The 24564-nt window shown below is 40.1% G+C and overlaps 1 protein-coding gene across 1 annotated transcript in view; it reads left to right on the forward strand.

Annotated features, from left to right (window-relative positions):
- Positions 1–322: 322 nt before the first annotated feature.
- WDR90 (WD repeat domain 90) overlaps positions 323–24564 on the forward strand; it is a 1773335-nt gene continuing 1749093 nt past the window's right edge. The window contains exon 1 of the mRNA XM_044079383.1: positions 323–525. Coding sequence (XP_043935318.1) covers positions 516–525 — 10 coding nt within the window. The 5' untranslated portion in view covers positions 323–515. The remainder of the gene's footprint in view (positions 526–24564) is intronic.

Consider the following 24564-nt stretch of genomic DNA (forward strand, 5'->3'; position numbering starts at 1 on the left):
TTTGTTATAGGATTCCACAGCACATTGTTGTTAAGGGGGTCACTGCTGTTCACAGCTAACCTGGTTGGGTTAGAACGTCTCAAAACAACGTCAGATTTTAGGAAGAGAGAAACAGAATCTTGAAAAAAAATTAGGGGTGTCCCTACAAAAGTGTTCTTAAAATAAACTATACAGCATTGTGTATAGTAATGTTTCATTGCTGCAGCATTTCTCGTATCTCAGAAACGACAGTACAACACGTTGCCATGGCATTGTTGGATTGATTACGTTAACACGTGTCGCGCACAGCTTACGTCGGGAACTTGTTTTCTGGCGGCAGAGGCAGCGGGAGGGTTGATTTGTCAGTTTGCTCTGTTGGAACCAGCTGTATGATGTCAAGTTACAAGTGTTCTGCATAACTGTGCAAGAGCACTGAGAAAGTGGATCTGTGATTGACAGAATAGGGAAATCACTCGGCAAGAGTCGGGCAAGTAGAAAAGTTGAGGATTTGTCTTAAATTGTCAGTCACTTACACTATGGCCAGAGGTAAAAGAATGGATCAGTTGTACTACTTTATTTAGTATGATTTCTGTTGAGATATGTGTGTGGTCATTAACTTTTAAAGTACATCACATCGAAAAGTGCAATGGGAATAGTTCGTTGCTAATACTTTCAACTTAGTGTGATAGTTGTACTATAAGGCAAGCTGCTTGTCTAGCTTGAATGTCTGTTTCCTGGTAGGTTGTATTGTTTCTCATGTTATTTTGGCTGTGTAATGCCGTGTGATCTGCTCAGGCTTTTTTGTACATACAGTCACGTTGCTCTGTTTACCACCATACCCTTGAGACATCGGGTCCAAGTGATTTCCTTAGTGTTTGAGTATCTGTCAGATGCAGTATGACTGTGCAGGCTGAAAATGTTTAAAATTAAAGCCTTCAGCGTGCTACATTTTAGACATTTGGTGAGAGAGATGATGCTTATTTATATGATAAAATAATTTTTTTTATTATTGTAGCAGGAGCTAAAAACTGCATTCTTTATTGTGGAAGGAGACAACTGACTAACAAAACGTGAGCTTTTTGCTACTCTCTTTTTTTGTATAGGGGAGAATGTTAACACCTAATCTTTGACTTGAGTAACCAATGTTAATGTTGTGGGCTTGTGGCAGAAAATAAAAACTGCATGCTTTATTGCGGAGGAGCAGCGTGTTTCAAAATAAAAATGTTTTCATTTTTTTACATGTCGAGTGGGGGCAGCTGTATAAGAGTTTACTATAATATATAGGTTTCTTGTAGCTTTCATTTTGTAAAGGGGAAGTTGATGCCCTTTTAACCCATATCTTAAGTAACACATTTATCTAGTTCCATTTACTTTTATTTGTACTAAAAGTGAATTGAAAGTTTAAAACAAAACACATTTGGCCCCATCCCTTTTTAGAGAAAAGTAACATGTTTCTCCCAGCTCATTCCTCCTCACTCTGTGTACTGCAAAACTCCAGGAAGACAGAGCTGAGAGCTGGGGACCATGGTTGGCTGTTTCAATTTAGGAATGTTTTATTTATTTATTTATTTTAATTCTCCACATTTGCCAGTAGGTATGTTGCAGTGCTCTGCTAAGTTGAAGTAGTATGTGTTTCTGCAGACTTAAATTACTTTGCTGGAATGAGAGCACTTTTTGGCTGTGCTTGTGCACCTTTGTCCTTGTCTGTTTGAGCTTACTACTGGGCCTTCCTTCAAATGTTGGCTACTCCTTTCTCTGTATAGGTGAGCCCTTCTCAGCTGCTCACTTTTCTGTTCCTGGCTGGCTTCAGTGTTTGTACTCCTTTGTTTTGTAATGGTGGGAATGTGGAACCCCCATTGACTCGACTCTTGTTACAGATTTATTGTAGTGTACTGTAATCATCCTTTTTTTCTTTAAAATATCTTTTATTGAATGATCACTTGTGACATAGGCAAACATACATTTATATAAAAATAATCACACCATATTAATAAGTTCTCATTTGCAAACCTTATACATCACATATGTTTTCCTGCTTTCTCTTAAACCTCATTCGTCCACCAAAACTTTTTTTTCTGGGTGTATTGTTTCCAGAATTTCCATTTTTTTCTGTGTAATTTACTCCTACACTTTTCTAAATATCCCACCTCCTGTTCTTTTTATCTCTGTTATAATATTCACAACTTCAGGTTTGGTTGGTTTGGACTTTGATTTCCATTTTCTAGTAATTGTTTTTTTGGCAGCCAACAGAATTAAACTTAAGGACTTGCTATGTCTAGATAATTGGATTCCTATATCTAGCTCAAAAAATAATTTCATTAGTTACACTCATTTGCTTACCCATTATTCCTGACAGAGTACTCTGAAGGGAAATTTTAAAGTCTGCCAACTCCTTACAATCAAATCATATGCTCCCAGGTTCCACTTTCTTTCCCATTACACTTCCAACATTTGCCATCTACCTGAGGAAAAAATTGAAAACACTTCCAAGCAAAAATACTAAATCTTCTAGACTTTGTTGCATATTTGGGAGACGTAGATATGTCCTTCCATTGTTTCTTTGTGAATTGCTTTTCTAATCTCTCTTCCCAGTCTTGTTTGCCCTCCTCTTATAGATTCCTATAGTTATTGTGCAATATTAAATATGTACTAGTAATTATCCCTTTTTAATAAAAGATAAAAAAAAATGGGAAAAGTGCCTAACTACAAACGAATAACCAAGAAATAAGGTACTGGAGGGTTCATCAGAAAGCAAAACCAACTTTAATGAGCACATGAACAAAAATAACGCCTTACCTGGATCACTGCATTTTTATCAGTAACTTCATCAGATGAGCATACTAACTTGAGACAATCCTTTATATACAGCCCTTAATGAATCCCTTAACACGCTGTGGTGACCCTGGGTACATAAAAAAATGTCATGAAGAACTGTGCATGCAGGTCATATCTAATTTAAAAGCACAATAATCAATTAAATACAGTAAAAGTACAATAAAATGTGGAATAGTTGTTAATTGGCAAAAACGCGGTGATCCAGTTAAGGCATTATTTTTGTTTGTGTGCTCATTAAAGTTGGTTTTGCTATCTGGTGAACCCTCCAGTGCCTTATTTCTTAATTATCCCTTTTTAACAGAATCTTCTGTTCTAGATTCCCCTAAATATTTACCAGTGTAGGTCTTTCATTTACGATTCCCCTATCCCTTTCTCTTTGCCTGTACTATGATAGCAATCCCTGATGGGGAAGGCAGTCCCTAGCCTGCAGTCCAAATGTCTTCTTGGTTTCTTTCCCATTCTGTTAGTTTTCTCTCTAATTATTTGTCCTCAGTACCATGGTTCCTTTACCAGCTTCCTCTAGTGAATTCCAGCCCCCTCTTGCTGTATCCCTCTAACTGCAGTTATCCCTGTCGGCAGAATCTCTTTTCTCCATTCCCATGTTATCATTTTTTGTAGCTTATGGAGCTTCACTCCCTGTTTAAATGACACAACCTGTCACTGCCTTGTTTGTTTATTATTAGTTTAGCTGCAGGGCTGCTTAGAGTAAATTTTGATGTACACAAGACTGTTTAAATTGTGTGGATGGTTTACTAAAAGGGTGGTGCTTGCAATTTAACATATAGAGAAAACATACCACAATTGCATGTTAAAAAAAGCAGGGTACTTGCTCTTATATTCTTTATTAAATGCTGGCAGTATATTTTTATTTGGAAGTAGTCTTGCTGTTTTTTATGTTTGTATTTTGCCAAGCAGTCATTTAAAATGTTTTATTACATCACCAATTTCTTATTAAATGTAAGCAAATTGTTGCATCTTGTACAAAAAAAATCAATATCTTTTAATGTCTGAAAAGCTTTCTTATAATAACGCAAACTCTACAGTAATAGCAACATGAATGCTTGCAGTCAGAGCAGTTTCAGTAAACAAGAAGATGATCTAGATGGTTTTGAATTGATTACAGAATAAGCACCTTGTTAAAGATAAACCTTATGTTTACACATGCACTTTTTGTAGGCTTACTCATTGTATGATTTCATTCCTGTCTTACCAAATAATTAAAAGTGGGTTCTGTCATAGTAGATGTCTCTACATTCACTGCTGCAGTATTCTTAACTATATGGGATTCCCTGCCACTGAAGCCTGACATCCAGCCAGTCTTGCAAAGACTCCTGAATTTAAAAGGTATGTCGAATGTTACCATACACTCCCTGTGTAAGGTAGAGCGTAAACATAACATTCAGGCTTACTTGTTTTTTCTTTTTGTTCCTTGAGATTAATATCCTCCAGGAAGGGTAAATCCCAGTGTGGGAGACAGATTTCCCATAGAGATCGCCACAATGTGTCTTTTTTTTGCTTAGGCACTTCTCATGACCATATGTCCTGTTCTATTTGTCAGGTGTTTGTTCCGAAAACCCTTCGCAGTAGACTTTCTTTCCTTGTATCTTGAGAACAAGTGGCTTGGGCTACTTGCGAAACATACTGTGGAAGGAATCCCCAAGGGTCAGCCGCTGGCGAAGAAGAACATGAAAAAGGTACAACTAGAATTTTCCTCTGCCAAGTGTTTCTCCTGAAGTTGTTCTGAATCTAAAGGATTGCCTGGCTGTGTCAGATTTCTCTGCCGTGGCTGTGTTGGATGCCGGTCAGAATCCAGCTGGCAGCATGTCCAAAGAGGCTTTGCAGGTGTCCATCTCAGGCATTCAGAGGGAACCATGGTTGATTTTTTTCTGAGGAGCCTAGGGGAGTTCCTCAGTTTCTAGTTAGGGAAGAAGTTCCTGCTATGGTTCTCGACTGTCATCCTAGATCTGAGCCTTCTCAGGATGTTTCCTTATAATAAAGAAAAAAAAAATTAAACATGTCTCTTCTGCTTCTATGGTTCCACAAAGTGAGTGGCAGGCTTTTACTCGGGGGGGGGGGGGGGGGGGTTATTTTCTGCCTTAATGTCCTTAAAGCCTCCTCATGGGGTTTCAGTTCCTACTCTTCTTAAAAGGCCTAGAGACCAGGATTCTTCTGAGGATGAGTCTGATTCTGCTGAAGAATCCCTAACCTGTTCTACTAAGATTTCTTCTTTGGATTATCGGTCAGAGGAGGAGGAGGAGGAAGATATTTTCCTGATGGTCGTTTGGGGACACATTCTGTAGGATGATGGATTTTTTTTTTTTTTTTTTAAGTGGGATTGTACTCAAGTCTCTGATATCTATGAGAGGTACTATGAGTTGTTGCAGTTGGACTCTCCTAAACCTGTGGCTATTCCTCATGTCTTGGCTGCTTTACTGGATGCTCTCTCCCATGCCTCTCAGGCACCTGATTCTCTCCCTCCTCCTCCTAAGAAGCCTTATAGGTTTTATAGGGTTCCTAAGGATTGTTCTTTTTTGATGTAAATGTCCTGTTGCTAAACTCTTTAGTGTCTTTTGTCTCTGATAAGCAGTTTCACTTACTTCCTTCGCCCAAGTTATTGCCTATTGACAAGGACAGCAGAACTACAGACAGGCTGGGCAAAAAGGTTTACACTTCTGCTACCCTAGCATTTAGGGCTGTTAATTATCAGACCCATATGTCTAGGTATATGTTGGCTCTTCTTTCTCAGGCCTGTTAACTTACTTTTGAGTTTCCAGACTCTGAGGGTAAAACGTTTGTTCTTTCATTGTTGGGGGACTTCCTCTCAAGTTGTTCATCATTCTGTTAAATGTAGTTATGATGCGGCAGATGCCGCTTCTAGGACTGTTGTTTTTGGTTCGGTTATGAGGAGGTATTCTTGGCTTAAGCTTTAACTTCTGCTTGATGATATTAAAGCTAAGTTGATAGATGCTCTTCTGGATCCCAAACTTTTTGTTTGGGGAAGCTGGCACTGGTTTAAGTCCCTTCAGGATAAGGGTAAGGCCTTATGGGATCTTAAACATGTTTGTTTCTCCTGTGCCTAAATTTCAGAGAAACTACTTGTTAAGCCTGCGTGTGTTCGTAGGCACTCCCATTCTTCTACTAAAGGTAAGAAGAGTGGCAAATGGACTCCTCTTGTTAAGGCTTCTCAATTTTCATGGGCTCCAAAGCCTTCCTTTCTGGACAAACCAGGTGCTGTGTGACTATCCATCCCTTCCCAGCTGCGTTCCTTTTTCTCGTGTGGTTTGGCTTCAGATCACTCAGGATTCTTGGGTTCTGTTGATCATTCGTCAAGGGTACTTCATGGTGTGGAAATCCCTTCCTCCATTTATGGGCTTTCCTAAGCTTCCTCGGGAACATCTTCCCCTTTCATACCAGAGGTTGTTCAAGATCTCGTCTCAGGGTACTATTCAAGAGGTGTTTGTGTCCCAAAGGGGGAAAGGGTTCTACTCCCGACTGTTTCTAGTGCCCATAAAAGAGGGCACTTGGAGACTTGTTGTAGACCTCTCTCATGTAAACACTATTCTAAAGGTACTTTCCTTTTCAGATGTTGTCCTTTCATATTCTGTTTCCTCTCTTACCCTCTCAGGCCTGTATGGTATCTCTAGATCTCAAGGATGCTTATCTCCATATTCCGATCCATCCTCTTTTCAGGAAGTTTTTGCATTTCTCTGTTGCTTCCTGGCATTTTCAGTTCTCTGCTTTGCCCTTTGGCCTTTCTGCTGCTCTGAGTGTGTTCATCAAATGCCTTGCTCCTGCGATTGCCTTTTGCAGACTTCAAGGAATCCAAGTATTTCCTTACTTGGATGACCTGTTGATTCAGGCGTTCCCTCCAGAGACCCTTTTGCAAAATATTAATTTTGCCGTATCCCTTCTTCAGAGCCTGGAGTTCACTATAAATTTCAAAAAGTCTTCTGATTCCTTCTCAGGATCATGTTTTTCTGGGTTGCAGGATTCAGGTTGTGCCAATGCTTGCATCACTGCCCCTCCAGAAGGCTTTAACTCTCATTTCTTTCATTCACACTGTTCTTCCTCTGACTTCTATTACCACCAGGGAGTTTCTGAGAGTTCTGGGTTTTGTAGCATCCACCATTCCAATGCTTCCTCTGGCTGAACTTCATATGAGGAAGTTTCAGTGGTTTATGAAGTCAGTGTGGCTTCAACATACTCGTCCTCTAGAATTTCTAGTTCCTCTTCTTGCCTTGGACAGGAACTTCTCTGGTGGATTCAGCAGTTGTCTCTTAATCCAGGGATTCCCTTTCATTTCCCTCTCAGGAATTGTTCACAGATGCCTCAGACGTGGGATGTGGGTGACTTTTGGCTCCCTAAAGGTACAGGGGGTATGGTCACCTTGTCAGCAGAAGGAGCATATCAATGTCAAAGAGATGAGAGCTCTTCTGCTGGCTCTTCAGGCCTTTCAGTCTCTGTTTTCTCCAGGGCCGCTCAAGGTATTTACAGACAATACCACAGTGATGTGGTATGTCAGCAAACTGGGAGGAACAAGATCTTATTGTCTTTGATGGTTGGCAGTTCTGGTATGGGATCTTGCTATCAAGTGTCCAGTGACTCTTCATGCAGTTTATATCCCTTCAGGTGAGAACATTGTGGCAGACACTCTGAGCAGGTCCTTAACTCAGTCCCATGAATGGAGGCTTCACAGGGATGTGTTTCTGGACATTATCTCACAGTGGGGTATTCCTCAAGTGGATCCTTATGCCTCCCGTCTGAACATACAACTTCTGTTTTGTGCCAGAATCCCAGGTTATCTGGTATGGAAGGTGGACACCTTCTTATTCTCTTGGAAGGGCATTTTTTTTAATGCATTCCCTCCTCTTCCTCTGATTCTGAAAGTCCTGTTCAAAATTCAACAGGATGCTCCCAACATCTTGTTGGGTGACTCCTTTTTGGCCGCGACAGCACTGTTCCCTCTTCTTCTGCATTTAGCCAGGAGCAATCATCACAAGTTAGCTCATGAAGTGAATCTGATCACACAAGACAAAGGGATCTCTTATTCATCCTCATCTGTCCACTCTTCAGCTGACACTGGGTGATACGATTTTGATTCCTCATAGACACCTTTTGATTCCTCATAGACACCTTTTTTTTCCTGAGGACGTGCTACCTCATAGACACTTTTTTTTCTGAGGGCGTGCTGCAAGTCCTGCAGGAGGCCAGGCAACCTACAACTAGGATATCCTACTTCTCCAAATGGAAGAGGTTTTCTTTTTGGTGTCACCCACTTGCTGTGGATGCTCCTGGCATGAGTTGCTCAATGCTGATTTGGCCTATTCTTCTGGTAAGGCTCACCTGTCTGCTATCTCTGCTTGTCTGCCCTTTTCTCCCCCTTTAGCTGCTAGATTTGAGGTGAAACAATTTCTTAAATGCATCCTTAATATTAGACCACACAGGAGGCCTGTTCCTCCTCCCTGGGATCTTTAATTTTGTTTTGAAGAAGTTGACTCGGGCTTCCTTTGAGCCTGCTGCTTCAGCTTCTTTGCAACATTTTGTTCCTGGAAGATTGCGCTTGCTTCTGCCAGATGGGTGTCTGGGTTGCAAGCCCTTATGTCTTGTCCTCCTTTTGTGATTTTTCACGAGGACAGAGTACAGTGTGTCCTTGTTCACTAACCCTCCTTTTATGCCTAAGGTGGTTAATGAGCTCCCTCTTAGTCTGCCTTCTTTTTTCCCCTCTCTGCAAACTTGACAGTGAGATGATGCTGCATACTTTGGACATGCATTGCAACTTGGATATGACCAAGGCTATCAGTTATTTTGTTTCTTTTCACCCTAGATCTTTGGGGCTTGCTGTATCCAAGCAAACTATTTCTTCTTGGATTTCTAATGCTATTTCCTGTTACACTTTTCATGGCAAGAACCGTCCTTTTTCACTCAAGACTCATTCTACTAGAGCTGTGGCGGCTTCTGGTGCTTTTTTTCAAGGGTTTATATACTAATTCTGTTCCTGAAGCAGCCACCTGAACTTCTGTGCATACCTTTTACCAAGCACTACAAGTTGGATGGTATCTCTAGATCTAGGGCTGGTTTTGCTAGTTCAGTTCTTCATATTTTTTAGGGGATTTATCTGATCCTCCTCCCTAGTTTCCTCTTGAGCTTTGGCACTCTGTCATATAGTTGAGAATACTGCAGCAGTGAATGTAAAGACATACTACAGTTGTGTAAAATCTTACCATAATGGTAGATGTCCTTGCCTTCACTACTGCAGTATTCGCTCCTTCCATCCCCCCTAGTTCTTTACCTTCCTGGATGTACACGTTACCTCTTGGATTCCTTGGACTGTTGTGGGGCAATCAGTTCAGTTTTTGGTAAGCCTGAACTTCACCTTTATGCCCTATGTTATGTAGGGAGCACATGCTGATGTTCTGCATGCCTTTTAAATTCAGAAGCCGACTGGCTGGACGGCTTCTGTGGTAGAGAATCCCATGTAGTTAAGAATACAGCAGTGAAGGCTTGGACATCTACCATTGTGGTAAGATTTTACACAACTGTACTGTAGCACTGCCTGGCTGTCATTTTTTAAGCCATGATGGTGGAGTCTCTACTCCACTTGAAAGCTGATAAGGGTTAGCTCCTTTGGATCTTTGCCACCAGAGAGGTGGCATATCTGCATTTTTTACTATGTCATACCTCACGTTCCCCTGAGACTGGTTACAGCTACCCTCTGTTAGTGCTGGATGACCCTCACGTTCCCGTGAGACTGGTTACAGTGTTAGATGACTTATCCCTTCTTACAGAGCATAAATGTTGCAAGCACCTATAATTTATGGCCCAATTCATCAGTTGTCACAGGGCCTCATTTCTGCTGTTTAGTATGTCAGCATTTGAGATTGGTGTCTGATTTTAACATACTCTCAACGTGAGAATTATATGATGATGATGATGTTTAGATACCAAGCTCTTAACTGTTAATTGGACTGGCTGTGAATTCATTTTAGCCTTCCCTGTCAAGTGGTTCACATGGGAATGAAAGGAAATAATGTTCATTTTGGAGACTTTTTTTTTTCCCTAGCAGAATACAGAAAAGCCTTGCTTTTGTTTGTACTCGACCAGTGCAGGTTTTTCATTCAGGATTCACCCACCCCTTTAACTTTGCCTGTACTCTGTCCTCCCTATCAAGGATTGATAATCTCATGCTTGCAGTCCAAATGTGTTATTGGCTTATTCCCCATTCTTTTAACATCTCTTTCTCTGTCTCTGTGTGTCTCTGTCTCTGTCTCTCTCTCTCTCTCTCTCTGTCTCCCTCGTAGTTTGTTCACAATATCGCAATACTTTGTTTCTGTTGCCAGCTTCCTCCGGTAAGTTCCAGGCTTCTCTGAACTTTAAATGTGGTTGCCTATTCCTTTTGTGCATATTTGTTGGTTGTGTATCTTATTTAACTTTTCCTTCATGGTAAAAGCCTCCTTCATGTAAAGGTTTTTGTATTATGTGTGAAAATGGTTTTCTTTCATGTTTTTTTCTAATCAGATTACCACCAGTATGTGTAAGCTAATGCTTGCCACTCTGTTTCACCATCCCCTGCCCAGCTGTTCACATTGTACAAGCTACTAGTCAAAAATTGGGTTTCTGGGTCATAACTGGGGCTTCATCCGGCTGTACCACAGATCCAGGCCTACTTAACTGACAGTTTTGTGGCTTACGTATAGAATAAACTGAGACCAACAGAGTCCACTATGAAAACATCACAATGTGCTGTGGAAGGCCACTGATGCTAATCTCACTGACAAAAAAATCATGCTGCATCCTTATAAGAAGAAATGCCTTCTGGGAAGATTTACAGTGACATAATTTTCACTAGACAGTAACTTTGCCTTTCTGCATGGGATTTCAGAATGATGTGCCTTTATTCTTCATCCTCAGTCAGGTAAGATAATTTCAAAGTTTATTCAAGCTTTGTCCTTGCCTACACAACTTCTGAAGATGATGGTAAAATGATGGGTAATGTACCACGACCGGTACAAGGCATATACTCTAGCGTTGCACCTAGATCCAAATCACCAGCAATGCTGCCTGTGCTGATGAACTTGGCTCCTCATCAGTGAATTCCAGTGAGAGCTGGATCAGTAGGGACATCCAAAATTATACTGTATTTATCAACTCCTACTAGAGGTCAGTGATGATTTGTTTGGCTTTCCTAGTAAAGACTTCTAATGACATAATCACTGGGCTTGCAGTTTGAAAAACATGGAAAATGCTGTGACCATGAGACAGGCTGCACCATCAGATCAGTATGTTCATCTTTGTATCCTTGTTGTTTGTCTTTTGGCTTTTCCTGGTAAGGGGTCGCCACAGTGGAACTCCGGTCCACTAATGATTGGCAGTAGATTTTTACCAAACACTGAGGTGCCAGCTCTACACCCAATCTTCAACGAACGCACATTTACGCACGCATGTCTTTCGAACGCTACTCAACCGCAGGGGAGGACATGCAGACTCCACACAGAAGGCACTCCCAAGCCCAGCTGAAAATCAAACGGGAGAACCTCTTGCTGTGAGGTAACAACGCTACCGCCGTAATAAAGTTTATTTCACATATATCCTCTGCTCAGTGAGATTCACTGGTGGCTTTGTGTTTTTTAGTAACATATAGGTGTATATTTCAATGTCCCTTCCTTAACTCAATCATTGATGTAGATGTTGTAGACTGTTCTGAGAGCTTATGTGGACTGTCTTTATAGACTAGTATTTTAACCTGCTGAAAAATGAAACTTGTAATAACAGTTTCATTGCTGTTGCAACTAGCAAGTAACCGTATATTTACATGATGTCACAGTCTGAAACAAACCTGGAAACTTTCCAGGCATAAGACAGGCTACACCACCAGCTCTGTCTGTTTTGTCGATATGTTTTTATTATCTCTTTCAGTGATTTCCTTCATTGTACTTAATTTCAGCAAAATATGGGCAGATGCATTTCAAGGACCTGCCCTCATTTGGTAACTGACACCGGAGAGTGTAGAACCTGTGTAGGAATCTCAAATGGACTCTCGTGCAGTGATTTTAGGTTCCAAAATATTAAGTAAACAAGTTTGGTTATCCCTTCACCTTTCTTCAACAGTTGTAATTTGAAACATTTCCCATAGGTTATAGGCTCATAGGTAGGTACTAGGCTATCTGCCCAAAGGCATTTGTAAGCCTAGCCAGAATGTGTTGGCTTTCGCCTCCCCCTTAGATTAGTTCCCTGTGCCTCTGTCCAGCATAGCCACTGAAGTGATCCCCAGGGTAAACTTTCTGTTTCCTATCCACTCGTCAAGGTTTCTCTTGGAGTGTTAGCGAGGAGCTCTGCCTAATGTAGATTGGAATCTTGTTCCAAAGCATGGAAAGTTTCTGGGACAGTAATCTATCCCTCCAGCGTGTCCTATTTATTGTTGTGGTGAGGTATAGATCCCCAGAGCGAGTGGCTCGAGGGAATATTATTTTCTTTAGTTGGAGCCATGTCCATCAATTCTGGGTTGGACATGGCCTTGTATGTCAGGCAGAGATCACCTCTGAGTAGGCGGTATGCAACCGAGTGCAGCTGGAGTTTCTTCAGTCGAGCTGCATAAGGCATCTGTTTGAGGCCACTGATCCTCTTGGTGAGGTACTTCTGTGGTCTGTTGCAGGTGTCTTGTAAGGTACATCCCAAATGGGGTGTTGTACTCTGATTGGTCTGATGAGTGATGAGTAGAGGGGTACAATGACCTCTTTTGATCTGGATGCGAACCCTTTTGTGATTAGGTGGGCCACACAGAAGGATTTTCTAACCACTTTGGCAATGTGATTATCAAGAGAGAGATTACTATCTACTTGGGTCCCCAGATCCCTTTTTACGTCTTCCGCATTTAGGGGACTACCACCTATGTGGTAGTTTGTGGGTACTTTGTTTTTTCCAAAAGGGATGACTGTGCACTTTTTGGCATTTAGCTTGAGGCCATGATTTTGACACCAGGTATACATCTCAGTGAGACCCTTTTGGAGGATGTCTGTGTCAGTCGAAGAGTCAATTATAGACCCTAGTTTGCAGTCGTTTGCGAACTTGGTCAGCCGTAGTCCTCCTGTGCTTGCCTGTTGCCCTGAGAAGTATATGCCGAACAGGAGAGGTCCTAGGATTGAGCCTGGGGAATGCCACTTGTAACCGGTTTAGTCTCGGACCTAGCTCCTGCAACCCTCACCATGTGGGTTCTGTCCCTGAGCCAGTTGGCAACCCATCTTGTGACATAGGGGTTTAAGTTCAGTCTGGTGAGCTTGTCTAGAATACCAGAATGGGGAATGGTGTCAAAGGCATTTGCGAGGTCTAGGTAGGCTGTGTGTACCACCTTTCCCTCGTCTATAGCTTTGGTAACAGTCTCAAGAAGTCCACCAGGTTTAGGAGGCATGATCTGCCCTTAACAAAGCCAAACTGGGTAGGGTCCAGTGTTTGGAGGTTCCCATTGTCTCTGTAAAGGAGTTCCATGATGATGTGCTCCATAGCCTTGCAGACCAAGCTAGTCAGGCTTATAGGGCAATAGTTCTTGGGATCTGTTGTGGCTCCACCTTTGTGGAGTGGAATAACTGTTGTTGTGCGCCACTCTATGGGTATGTAACCTGTGGAAAGACTGAGTTTGAACAGTGTGTTTAGGTGAGGGGTTAGTTCGTCTTTGAGCTTGTACAGGACGCAGCCTGGGACACCATCCGGTCCCATTGATGCTGTGTTGTTGGCTTTGGAGAGGGCTGTTTTAACCTGAGTGTCTGTGATTTCAGGGGTCTACATTCTTCTGGTATGGTTATGGGCTCTTTTGGGGGTGAGAGGGTGGTGATGTTTGCACTGAACCTGTCTGCCAGGATGTTGGCAATATCTGTCAGTTCAGTGTATTTTGTGCCATTCTGCACTAACTCTGAGCAGATTTGAGCATTGCCACTTAGATTCTTAACCTAGCTAAAGAATGCCTTGTGGTTATCTTTGGAGTCCTTGGCAATTTTTCTTTTGAAACTCACCAAGGACGATTTTATGAGGGATCGTAGTTTCTTGCTGATACTGATCAGGGATGTCTTCCCCTCTTGGGATTTTACTCGTTTTCTGTACTTGTTTCCTCCTTCTGTTGTATAGCTTGTTTATAGCAGGGGTCCACCAGACTGGTTTCCTTTTTTTGGAGGAGTGAGTCTTAGTTTTGCTTGGGATAGCACGATCCATGCATTTTTGTAGGTGCCCATAGAATGCATTAGTAAAGGATTTTGCAGTTTGGACAGAGTTATCCTTTAGCATGGGGACTTTGAAACTTTGCACCTCGGTCTTAAGTAACGTGAAATTTGCTTTTGAAAAGTTTTTCACAGTGGTTTCCTTGTCTGGGGGTGGGGGTGGAATCTAGATATCCAGAGTGATTTTTTTTTTTTTTTTTTTTTTTTTTTTTTATGCAAAACGCCAAAAGATGTGTATAATCCAAGGCAGTAAAGGTCCCCAAATGTAAAACACACACTGGAACTAGCAAAAAGTACTCCAGGACCACCAGGACTTCAGGCAGAAACAAACCTTTTATTAAAATGTAAGTGCTTTCATGCCTACAACACGGCACTTGATGAAGTGCCGTGTTGTAGACATGAAAGCGCTTACATTTTAATAAAAGGTTTGTTTCTGCCTGAAGTCCTGGTGGTCCTGGAGTACTTTTTGCTAGTACCAGTGATTTGTTTATGGTCAAATCTAACCAGCGAGGGGTTGACCTCCGGTGTGGAACACCGTTCGCCCATGTTGGTGATGACCAGGTCCAATATTTTGTCACCTCTGGTGGGAGTGTTGACCAGTTTTAACTGCACACTCCTGCCACTAGGGTGCAGGAGAGTCTTCTCCAAAAAGATGGCCTGGATCAGTGCTCAAGTTATACAAACAAAGCTAGATTCAGCAGGCCTGAATCTGGTCTGTGCTGCAACAACAAGGCACACCAATTTCAGTAAAAAGCAGTTCAGATAAGCAGGCACAATAAGCCTGTGACCAGAAATTCCCAGCTCAGAAGGGCAGAATCCAGCCTGTTCTCCCACAAGTGTGCAGACCACAAACCTTCTTAATGTAGAATAACTGGCCTGAAGCCCAAGTGCTTAAACCAGAACTAATACACTTTTTTAGAATAATTCCCAGCTCAGAAGGGCAGAATCCAGCCTGTTCTCCCACAAGTGTGCAGACCACAAACCTTAATGTAGAATAACTGGCCTGAAGCCCAAGTGCTTAAACCAGAACTAATACACTTTTTTAGAATCGCAGACACTGAGCCTTCAATCAGCAATTCTCAGCTTAGAAGGATGTAAGCTTCCTGTCCTGCCACAACAGTGCAGGCCACAAACCTTCTTAATGTAAAACAACTGGTATGAAGCCCAAGTGCTTAATCAGGCTACTACCAAACAGTAATAAATACAACAGAATAAATAAAATTGAGTACTTTTAAGAAGAGGCAAAAGCAAATAAAGTAGGAAGAAACACAAATACAGTAAAAGCAGATGAATAAAGTGCAAAATTTTTTTTCTTTTTTAAGGTTCTTCTTTCCTCTCTCCTTGTACTTTAATAAGGTGAGTTGACCTTCTCAAATCTTCTCTCTGTGTTAAGTAGAATGAACACTAGACTCGGAATATGATCTCACTGTACTCTAACTGAGCAAATTAGATGGGCTCAGGAGGAGTGTTCAAATACAGACTTACAGGAGGGGCGGGCACTTCCAGAGCCACCTGCAGAGAGAGACACAGCACACTATTCAGTGAAACAATTGGGTAACAGGAAAAAATAAAATACAGTACTTTTAAAACTGCAAGTTTGCACTTAACAGAAAACTAAAATACAGCACTGCAAGTTTGCACTTAACTTCAGCTTCTAATGCAGGTGATTGTAGCCAACCAAGTCTCTCAGAAATTGAGCATAAAATGAATTCTCAAACTTTGTGGCAAGCACTTAAAGTACAGAGGAAGCCCTCTAGGCTAACAGTTAAATATTGGATGAAGAAGTGAGAAGACCACCACCACCTCTTACAGCAGAGAGACACACAGCACACTATTCAGTGAAACATATTCTCGTGTATTTCGGATTAAAATGAAGGTTGGATCACATTCTCATTTACTTTTGATTAAAATGAAGGATGGATAACTGCATCTTCACCTATGAGAGACTGTATCCCCTTAAATTATCTTTAGTAATATTTGGTATAAAACATTTGAAACCTATATATAGTGTATTATCCTTAATCAGTCCATCGTAAGTAATTTTTATCGTAATGTTCATCTAACATAAAACAAGTTATTTCCACTTATTTGTTCATTCCTTTCATGCCAGTCCTTTTCCAAATACCCACCATTAGCAAACATTACCTGTAATATTGTCTTGGGACAGTACAGGCTGTGATCCTTTCTATTGCCCCCCCCCCTTTCTGTCCCCTCCCTTTTCTCTAATGCCCTGTATTGTACTTCACTAGTACTTTGAAAAAGTATTGTGACACTGTATATTTTTAAACAGTAACTTGGTCACCTTTGCTATTTTTCCACTCAATAGCTTCATTCATTCAGACCTCGTTCATTACTTGCTTCTTCTGCTTAATTTATGCAGATGCCCCTATTCTCATCTGGTCGTGCTTTTGCTCAGACAGTTGTATTCTCTTTTCACTGGCCACAACCATGCTAACTAGATAGATGGAAGCCTCTGTCTTCACCAGATGTTAATTTTCTTTACCAGTGCTTCTTTGTGATTTTAATAAAGCACAACTGGTACTCCCAATACTGCATATTCCATCTTTTATGTTCTTAATTTTCCTCTCCATTCAGTGTAACATGTACCAAACTGCCTGTGTGTTTATTCTTCACTACATTCACTTCCCATGCTAGAGGCTCTGTTTATTTATCACTTCTCATTACCTTTTCTGAAATATCCCTTTTCTTTAAGATTTCTATTTCATCTAACCCACTCTCCTGTTCTGCATTATATCCATTTTCACGTTTATCTTTACAAAAATGCTTTTGCAAGGTTTTGCAGCTATAAATGCATCACACTGGCAGCACTGAACATTCTTAAAGTTGTTTATGTACATTATTATCTGTCTATCAATTTATTTACAGAGCAAGACAAAGTAATTTAAATGTAACCGTTTCCAAACAAGACTTTTAGTCTGTTTAGAAGCTTTGAGATGTAGGGGCTACTAGCTTTACCTCCTCCTGCTCTGCTGCCACCAGTAGTTTGATGTGCAGTGAAGGGAACCCCCATTATGGTATTTGAATCCCACCACTGGTACCCGTTGCTAGAGAAAGAGCAATAGGCTTTAAGTGTGTATGGCAAATGGTGCACTGCTATCTTGGGTAATGGTCAAGAATTCTAATATCCCCAAAAAGGTTTTCTACTGTACAGCTACAAATCAGAGATAGTTAGTGTCCTCAGGATTTCACCAACTTCAGTTATAGCCCAATAGTGCTGTCTGGAGTAACCTTGCTAACAATAGTTGACACTTGACCAGAATTAATTTGCCCCTGTATACAAATGGTATTTTCCAGTGGGTGGGGGTGGTAATTTAAGTCAGTGGCTCCAGCATTCTCATTCCCAAGTTAGTAGTATGCTGCCGTTTGCTAATCAGAAGTAAGAAAACACACCTTTCTGATTACACTTAAAATAACGTCATGAGATATTTGGGTGGTAACAATAGCTTAAGTGATTAACCTTTCAATCGGGGGCTGTCTACAGCTAGTTTTACCAGTGAAATCCATAAGCCCTTAAGTTAATTAACATGAGTCGCAAGCATTCATTGTTAAATAAGCTTAATTTAGAAATTCCCTTTTCCAGTAGACATACAAACAATATAAATCTTGCACATTCATTCAGGTACATAATGTTTTTTAAACCTTCTTATTAAACAAGATATTTTTAAGTGCTACAGCTACATAAACAACAATAGAAAACAAACAATAGTAATATTTCCTTTATTTTCTTGCAGGAACAATCTTCATTAACCCCAACATTATTTGAATTGCCCTTTTCCTGCCTTCCCTTAAAATTCACTCCCCCTCCTAAACACTGTTCTCCATTTTCAGTTTGGCAGCTGGTGCAGAAGGTTAATGTGAGCTATAGTTCTGTGGTACAGGGTTTGACTCCCTCAGTCCTAATTTGCTTGCTTTGTGACTTTATGCAAGTCAGTTAACCATGCAGTGCTCACGGGCAATTGGGAATTTGCCCTCAGTGGTCCCCTGGACTGCAAGCCCAGGAACTACCTTTGTATTGTTCCCTTCAAATTACATTTTGCTCTTCTTTTCTAAAGATCCAGATTACTCTCTTTTATTTCTTATAATTTTTGGTTTCGATCTTCAAATGCATTTTCTAGTAATTTTTTTGGAGCTAATAGCATTAAACTTGTAATGCTTTATGTCTGACAACTCAAAATAATAAATTTCTTTGTTAATGATTTTCTCCCCAGCATTTCTGACAAAAGTATTTTGAGGTATTTTTTAAATCTACAAACTTGTTACATTTTCAAAAAACATGTTCCCCTGTTATGTCTCTTTAACATCACACCTCCAGCATTTGCAATCTATTTCTTTAAAGTCTGCTTGGGATATAAAATACCTATGCAAACACTTCCAAGCAAACAAACATCATAAATCTTTTGGACTTTGTTGCATATTTGGGGGCTGTACAGATGTCCTTCCAGTGTTCCTTTGTGTATTGCCTTTCCATCTTTTCTAAATTCCTCTGATTTTTTTCTAGTTAACGTGCAGTATTTTGTATGCCCTACTAATTGTCCCTTTTTTAAGTAACAACTTATGTTCTAGAAGTATATCTGAAGAAATTTCTGTCTCCCCTATTAACTCTGTGGTAATTTCCAGTAACCATCCTTTAAATTCCCCTTTCTTTAACATGTAGGTCGGAAAGCACCATTGTCTCATTTTGCTGCGGTAGAGTTGTCGCCTCACAGTTAGACGTTGCCCGTTCGATTCTCAGTTAGAGCGTCTTCTGTGTAGCGACATGCGTGAATGGGCGTTCATTCGTTGAAGGTTGTGTGTTAGGCCTGGCAAGCCAGTACGTAAAAATCTACTGCCAATCATTAGTGGACCGGACTTCCGCTGTGGCGACCCCTAACCGGGAAAAGCCGAAAGACACAAACATCCTGCATCTTTAACTTTAATTTTATTGGTCCATGATCTGAAAAACTTTCAAATTTTTCAGTTAAATACACATGCTCCTATGAGATTTCTATCTAGTCTAGCCTAGTTCTTGTACCCTGGGAGATAATGTATATTCTGTCCATGTTCCTGGTACTTAATTCACATCTTCCCTATTACTCATTCTGTTATTTTTTTTAAGAAATATACCCTCTTTTATTATATTTCCCTTCTTGGTCCCCTTGATACGTCCTTACGATTTCAAATCAGGTTTCAATCCCCAATTCTAAATAATTTTCCTGGCTCAAAGCTGATTAGCGGTTTTAGGTGGAATCTATATGCATGCCGTTATAATCCTCCTCCTCCCTTACCAATAACCTCTTACTACCTTGAATCTACAATTATATTTCTTCCTTTAGTATCACAGCTAGAACCCCTTTAGCAATTAGTAATATTACTCCTCTTTTGTGTCCCTGACATTTTGCAGAATGTCCAGCCAGAAATCCTTTTTGTCAAATTCACATGTTCATTTCCATCCAAATGTCTCCTGCAACACTGCTTTTTGTATCCTAAACCTCTTAATAAAATTTGATACTCCTTTTGTTTTATTTCCTACACCTGTAAGGCCATTTACATTCCTTGATAATATGTGGAGAGTAGCCATTATGACGGGGAGAGTTTTTACTGTCACTTTTATAGATGACAGCGAGTTTGAGTATATATTTACAGCTATTGGATTATATGCTGATGTTAAATTTTGGCAGGCTGATCTCTTATGTAGTTGTTTCTTCTCACATTTTCAAGACTTTTTGCTCTGATAAAATTTTTTTTTGTTTGTTATTATTTTCTAACCCCAACATCCCCTTTTAACTTAGAACAAGCACACAAAGCTAAGTATATTTTCAAAAACTGTTTACTACTCCAGATCGAAGCAATTGCCCAAAATATACTGCTTTACCCTGCAGGCATTGTCTAATTTTGTATCGAGTTTACCCATGCTGAAGTGCATGTTACAGCCTGTGTTCCCACTTACACTAATTCCAATTTGTTTTTTACTTGTCTGTATTCCCCTCCCAGATGTGTAAACCTTCTTTTAACCCCAAGAAAAAGAGTACACTGGACACCTGTAAATAAACTAAATTGTGTATTGTTATATTAAATACATTAAAGTACTAAGGTATTTGGGAGGCAACTACTTCTATAACTTATTCATGTTCCACAGTTTAAAACATTTTATTTTCCACTGAACTTCTTGCCAATGTACCTTTAAATGTTGATTACACTGTACCTTATATGCTTCGCTTGGCAATCTGTGTTCAGATGTTCATCATATTGATTGCTGCTACAGTAGCCTTGGCTATATGGGTTACATCCTGACAAGAGTTTAATGGCTGGCCAGCTTTCAAATCTTTAGGGCACCTTCCACGCCCCCAAACAGTATGTCAAGCAGCCTGAACTGAGCTGGCTAAAGGAAATGTTTGGGTGCGGAGCCCTTCGGAGCTTTCCTGTTGCCAAAGAGTATGCTCCTCTGATGCTTTTGAGGATTGACTGTTGGCTTGTGCTTTCCTTTGCTGGACAGATAAGTTCCCTTTGGGGGGAAAATTTTTAATTTACTTAAATTTATTACTTTTCTTTTCCTCTTCAGGAAAGTTATATTAAAGCAAGGAGTGTTGTGTTAATGAACTGTCTCAAGACTGTAATGTACACTTGTTTGTTCTTTTAGTTTAAAATTAGTGTTCACTAACTGAAAACATATTTTCTATGGAGAAATTTACTTTTTCTTGGTTTCCTTGGTGGGACTGGCATAGTGTTTGAAAGTGCTTTTTTACTGTGTTTTTGTTTCTGTAAAAAGTTAACTTTGTGAAGTGGTAGTTTTACCAACATTTGCTGCTTGTCTAATGTTGGAAAGAGGCATCATTTTCAGCTTGACCATGGGACACTACCTGTCCTATGGTCAGTCCTTCTTCCAGCTACAGACCGAAAAATTTAAACAAACAGCCTCTGCAACCACAGCAGGCTAGATGTTTTGCTTCCGCTGCAGATGATTGACTCTGCTGTGGCCATCTGTTGTACCTCAGACCACTCCTCTTTTACCCTGGTTCCCTGTGATGTAGCACCTACAGCCACTATAGACTGGGGGTTAGCCACATACTCTGCGACTGTTGTTGTCCCCTCAGCGAGCAAGGGAGAGCCCTGTTCCCTCTCCCAGGACTGAGAAAAGTGGAAGGTTATCCCTGTTGTGCATAATGCTTTGCCCATCCCTGGGGAACCAGCTGCTATCGTTAGTAACATGGTTCACCCAATTTTTCCTGTCAAAAGAAATGGAAAACCATCTACTCCTACTCACTTTTTTAGATGAGTAGTTTATTGGGTGTGGCTAAGGGTTTAATTCAGGCTATTGCTTTTTCTAGTAAAAGTAGTTTCTGGTTAAAGACAGAGGGATTCCATTTTTTCCTGAAGACAGATTCTGAATCTGAACAGGAAGATGCAGAGATGGATTTACTTTTTATTATTATTTTTTTATTTTTATTTTTTACCCTGAGATTTCTGATTCAGACTCTGGTGATACCTCAGTTTCTTATTCTACGTGTGAGGATTTCTTTTTATCTGAGACAATTGCTATAATGTGCCAGTGCTTTTTCAGTGGGAGGACATTGTTTCTCAGTCCCTTAGAAATTACTGTGAGTTTTGCAGAAGGAGTTTCCAGTACCTACACCCTTTCCTCCTGTCAGCTTTAGAAGATGTGTGTGTTAACTGTCTGCAGTTTTCCTGTTAGCCAGCTGACCCTAAAAAGACAGGTAAGACACATAAAATTCCTCATTCTTATAACTGTTTTTTACATTATTCCCAAATCTGGCATGCAGTTATAGCCTTAGTTGATCTCACTGCTGCTAAGTACTTTCTGATAAGGTTGGAAAAATTATTGATAGGTATGTGGTGTGGGGGTGTACATACTTCTGCAACTTTGGTTTTCAGAATTTTGAACTGTCCAAGTTCATATGTTAAAGCTTGTTAACATTTCTCATAGTTTGACTATATGTTACACCTGCAATTTCTTCTAGTGAGGAAAAGTCTGCTTTAAAGAACTTAATTTCTTCTTTTGCACAAATCACTACTCATTTTCTGCAGTATGTTGTATGACTCTGATACTACTTCCAGGGCTATGGCCACTGACACTGTTTTATGGAGGTTTGCACAACTGAGTTCTTAGAATCCTACAGATAATTTAAAAAAATGAGATTTTAACTTTTCCCTTGGATAGAGGTTGTGTTTGGCCTCTTTGCTGCAGAGGTGATCAAACATGGAGATGAAAGAGACTTAAGGGAATATTTTAAGATTTTTCAGCTCCCATTTTCTAAATTGTTCAAGGGGTTTTCTTTCCCCTCTTCCATTTTTAGCAGAAAACAGAATTCAAGTAAACAAATGTTCAAGAAAGAATGGCAAGGGAATGCCAGAAAGCTTCTAATCTCCCAAAAACCAAGGACTGTCCTTTATGTCTGACTGTTTAAGAGGCTTTGTGACCCACTCCCACCTTGGTCCCCTTTTTCTTTTCAGAAAGTCTTAATCTACTTTTTCCTCTTTGGCAACATATTGTAAACACATGTGTTATGAATATCGTTCATAAAGATTACAGATGGTATGGGAGGAAATGCCTCCTTTCTAGTGGGTCATTCTACATCCACCAGATGACTCTCTTTTTCTTTCCACTGGTTTTTCATTGCATGCTGTCCCAAGGACTGATAGAACCAGTTCCACCTTCCCAAGTGGGGAAAGATTTTTATTCAAGGATGTTCCTAATGCCAAAGAAAAAAAATTCTTTAAGACCAGTTCTGGATCTTTCTTTTCTAAACTTGTTTGTGATAGTGCCCCAATTCAAAATGATTAGTTCACAACCTGTTACTACTTCCTCTTTCATGTTTCCTAGTAACACTAGGTTTATAAGATGTTTGTCTTCACATCCCTCTTTATCCAGACTTCAAACATTTCTTATGGTTTTGTATGTCTGGATCACATTATCCGTTATCTACCTTAACCTTTGGACTTTCCACTGTACCAAGAGTGACCAGCTCCAATTATAGCTCATTGCAGGTTACAGGGTATCCGCATTTTTCCATATATAGATGACTTGGTTACAGGGTATCCACATTTTTCCATATATAGATGACTTTCTTATCTTTCAGAGTCATTTTCAAAGTGTCAGGAATCTTTCTCTTGGGTGAGAAATGTCTTACACAAGCTGGAATTCCAAGAGAACATTCAAAAGTCTTTGACTTCCTCACACAGGATTGTGTTTCAGGGATGTTAGCCAGACACCTCAGTTCAAAGAGCTTTTCTTCCACAGGAAGAAAAATCCTTGTTTAGATCTATTTCTAAGGTTTTCCACTCAGACTTTGGTCATTGTGAGGGAATAGATCAGGAGTTTGGGTCTTGTGATGTCTATGATTGTTATGATACCCCTGGCAAAACTCCACATGAGAAAGATACAGTGATATCTGAAATCTCTTTGGTCCCAGCATCAACACCACTTATCTCTTCAATTCCCAGTGCTGGGGTTTGATAGAAGACAAATCTTTTGGTGCAGGTAACAGATATCTTTAAATCCATGTCTCCCCTGTTCTTTCCTTTCTCTAGAGCAGTCAGTCACCACAGACGCTTTGGACTTTACTAGGGGATCAGTTTCAAAAGGGATGAATGTGCATGGGTTTGGGACACCAAGGACAGGCCCAGGCACACAAATATCTAGAAGATTGCCTTGATCAAGGCTCACAACTCTCTGAAATGCAAATAAAATGGATGTCAGGACAAGCCGAATGCAGTAAATAAAACAAAAGTTTTATTTGAAACAAAAATGGAATTAAAAACAATACCATAAGCGCCTTTGTCCTGGTATCCCTAAGACCTCTTCAGATAATCCACAAAACCTTAATTACACATTTTTAAAAACTTTCCCCAGTGATGTATACTATGCATCTTAAATCCCTTAAAGGGGCAGAAACCAGAAATCAAAAGTCACACGCTGCACATCCTCTGCATTAAGTAAAAAATAAATTAAAATAGGTAAAAAGAAAAAAAAATATTAACTAAAAATGATAAATGGTGTTTTCCAGCCAGAAAAAAAAATGTAAAACTTGCTTATACAAAATAATCATGTTTATGTACCATCAACTTTATACAATTCTGCAGAAAACCTAAACTGCCAAGTCCCATTCTAAACTAAAAATTAAAGATAGATGGGTAAAAATAGTAATAATTTGTGGTAAAAATTTACTTGTGTATCAAAAATGCACATTATGTGCTAAATATAATACATATACAATCCAATGAAAATATACAATATATACACCTCCCTGCCGAGAATGTCATTTCTGGGTTCAGTTTTCTGATTTGTGTTGTGTTTGAGTGCCGCTCAACTCTATGAATCATTTTTGGCCCCAGGGACCTCTTCAAAGTGGTTTCAGACAATACCACAGTCTTGTGGTACATCAACAAGAAAGGGGGAACTAGGTCGCATCACCTTTGTAGACTAGCCATGTTATCTTGGGATATAGCTTCACATCATAATCTCACAATACAGGCATCCTACATTCCATCGGTACAAAACTGTGTGGCAGATAATCTGAGCAGGATCAGGGCC

The sequence above is a fragment of the Protopterus annectens genome, chromosome 8.part0, assembly GCF_019279795.1.
Source record: "Protopterus annectens isolate FY-2018-M chromosome 8.part0, PAN1.0, whole genome shotgun sequence".
Classification (NCBI taxonomy): Eukaryota; Metazoa; Chordata; order Ceratodontiformes; family Protopteridae; genus Protopterus; species Protopterus annectens.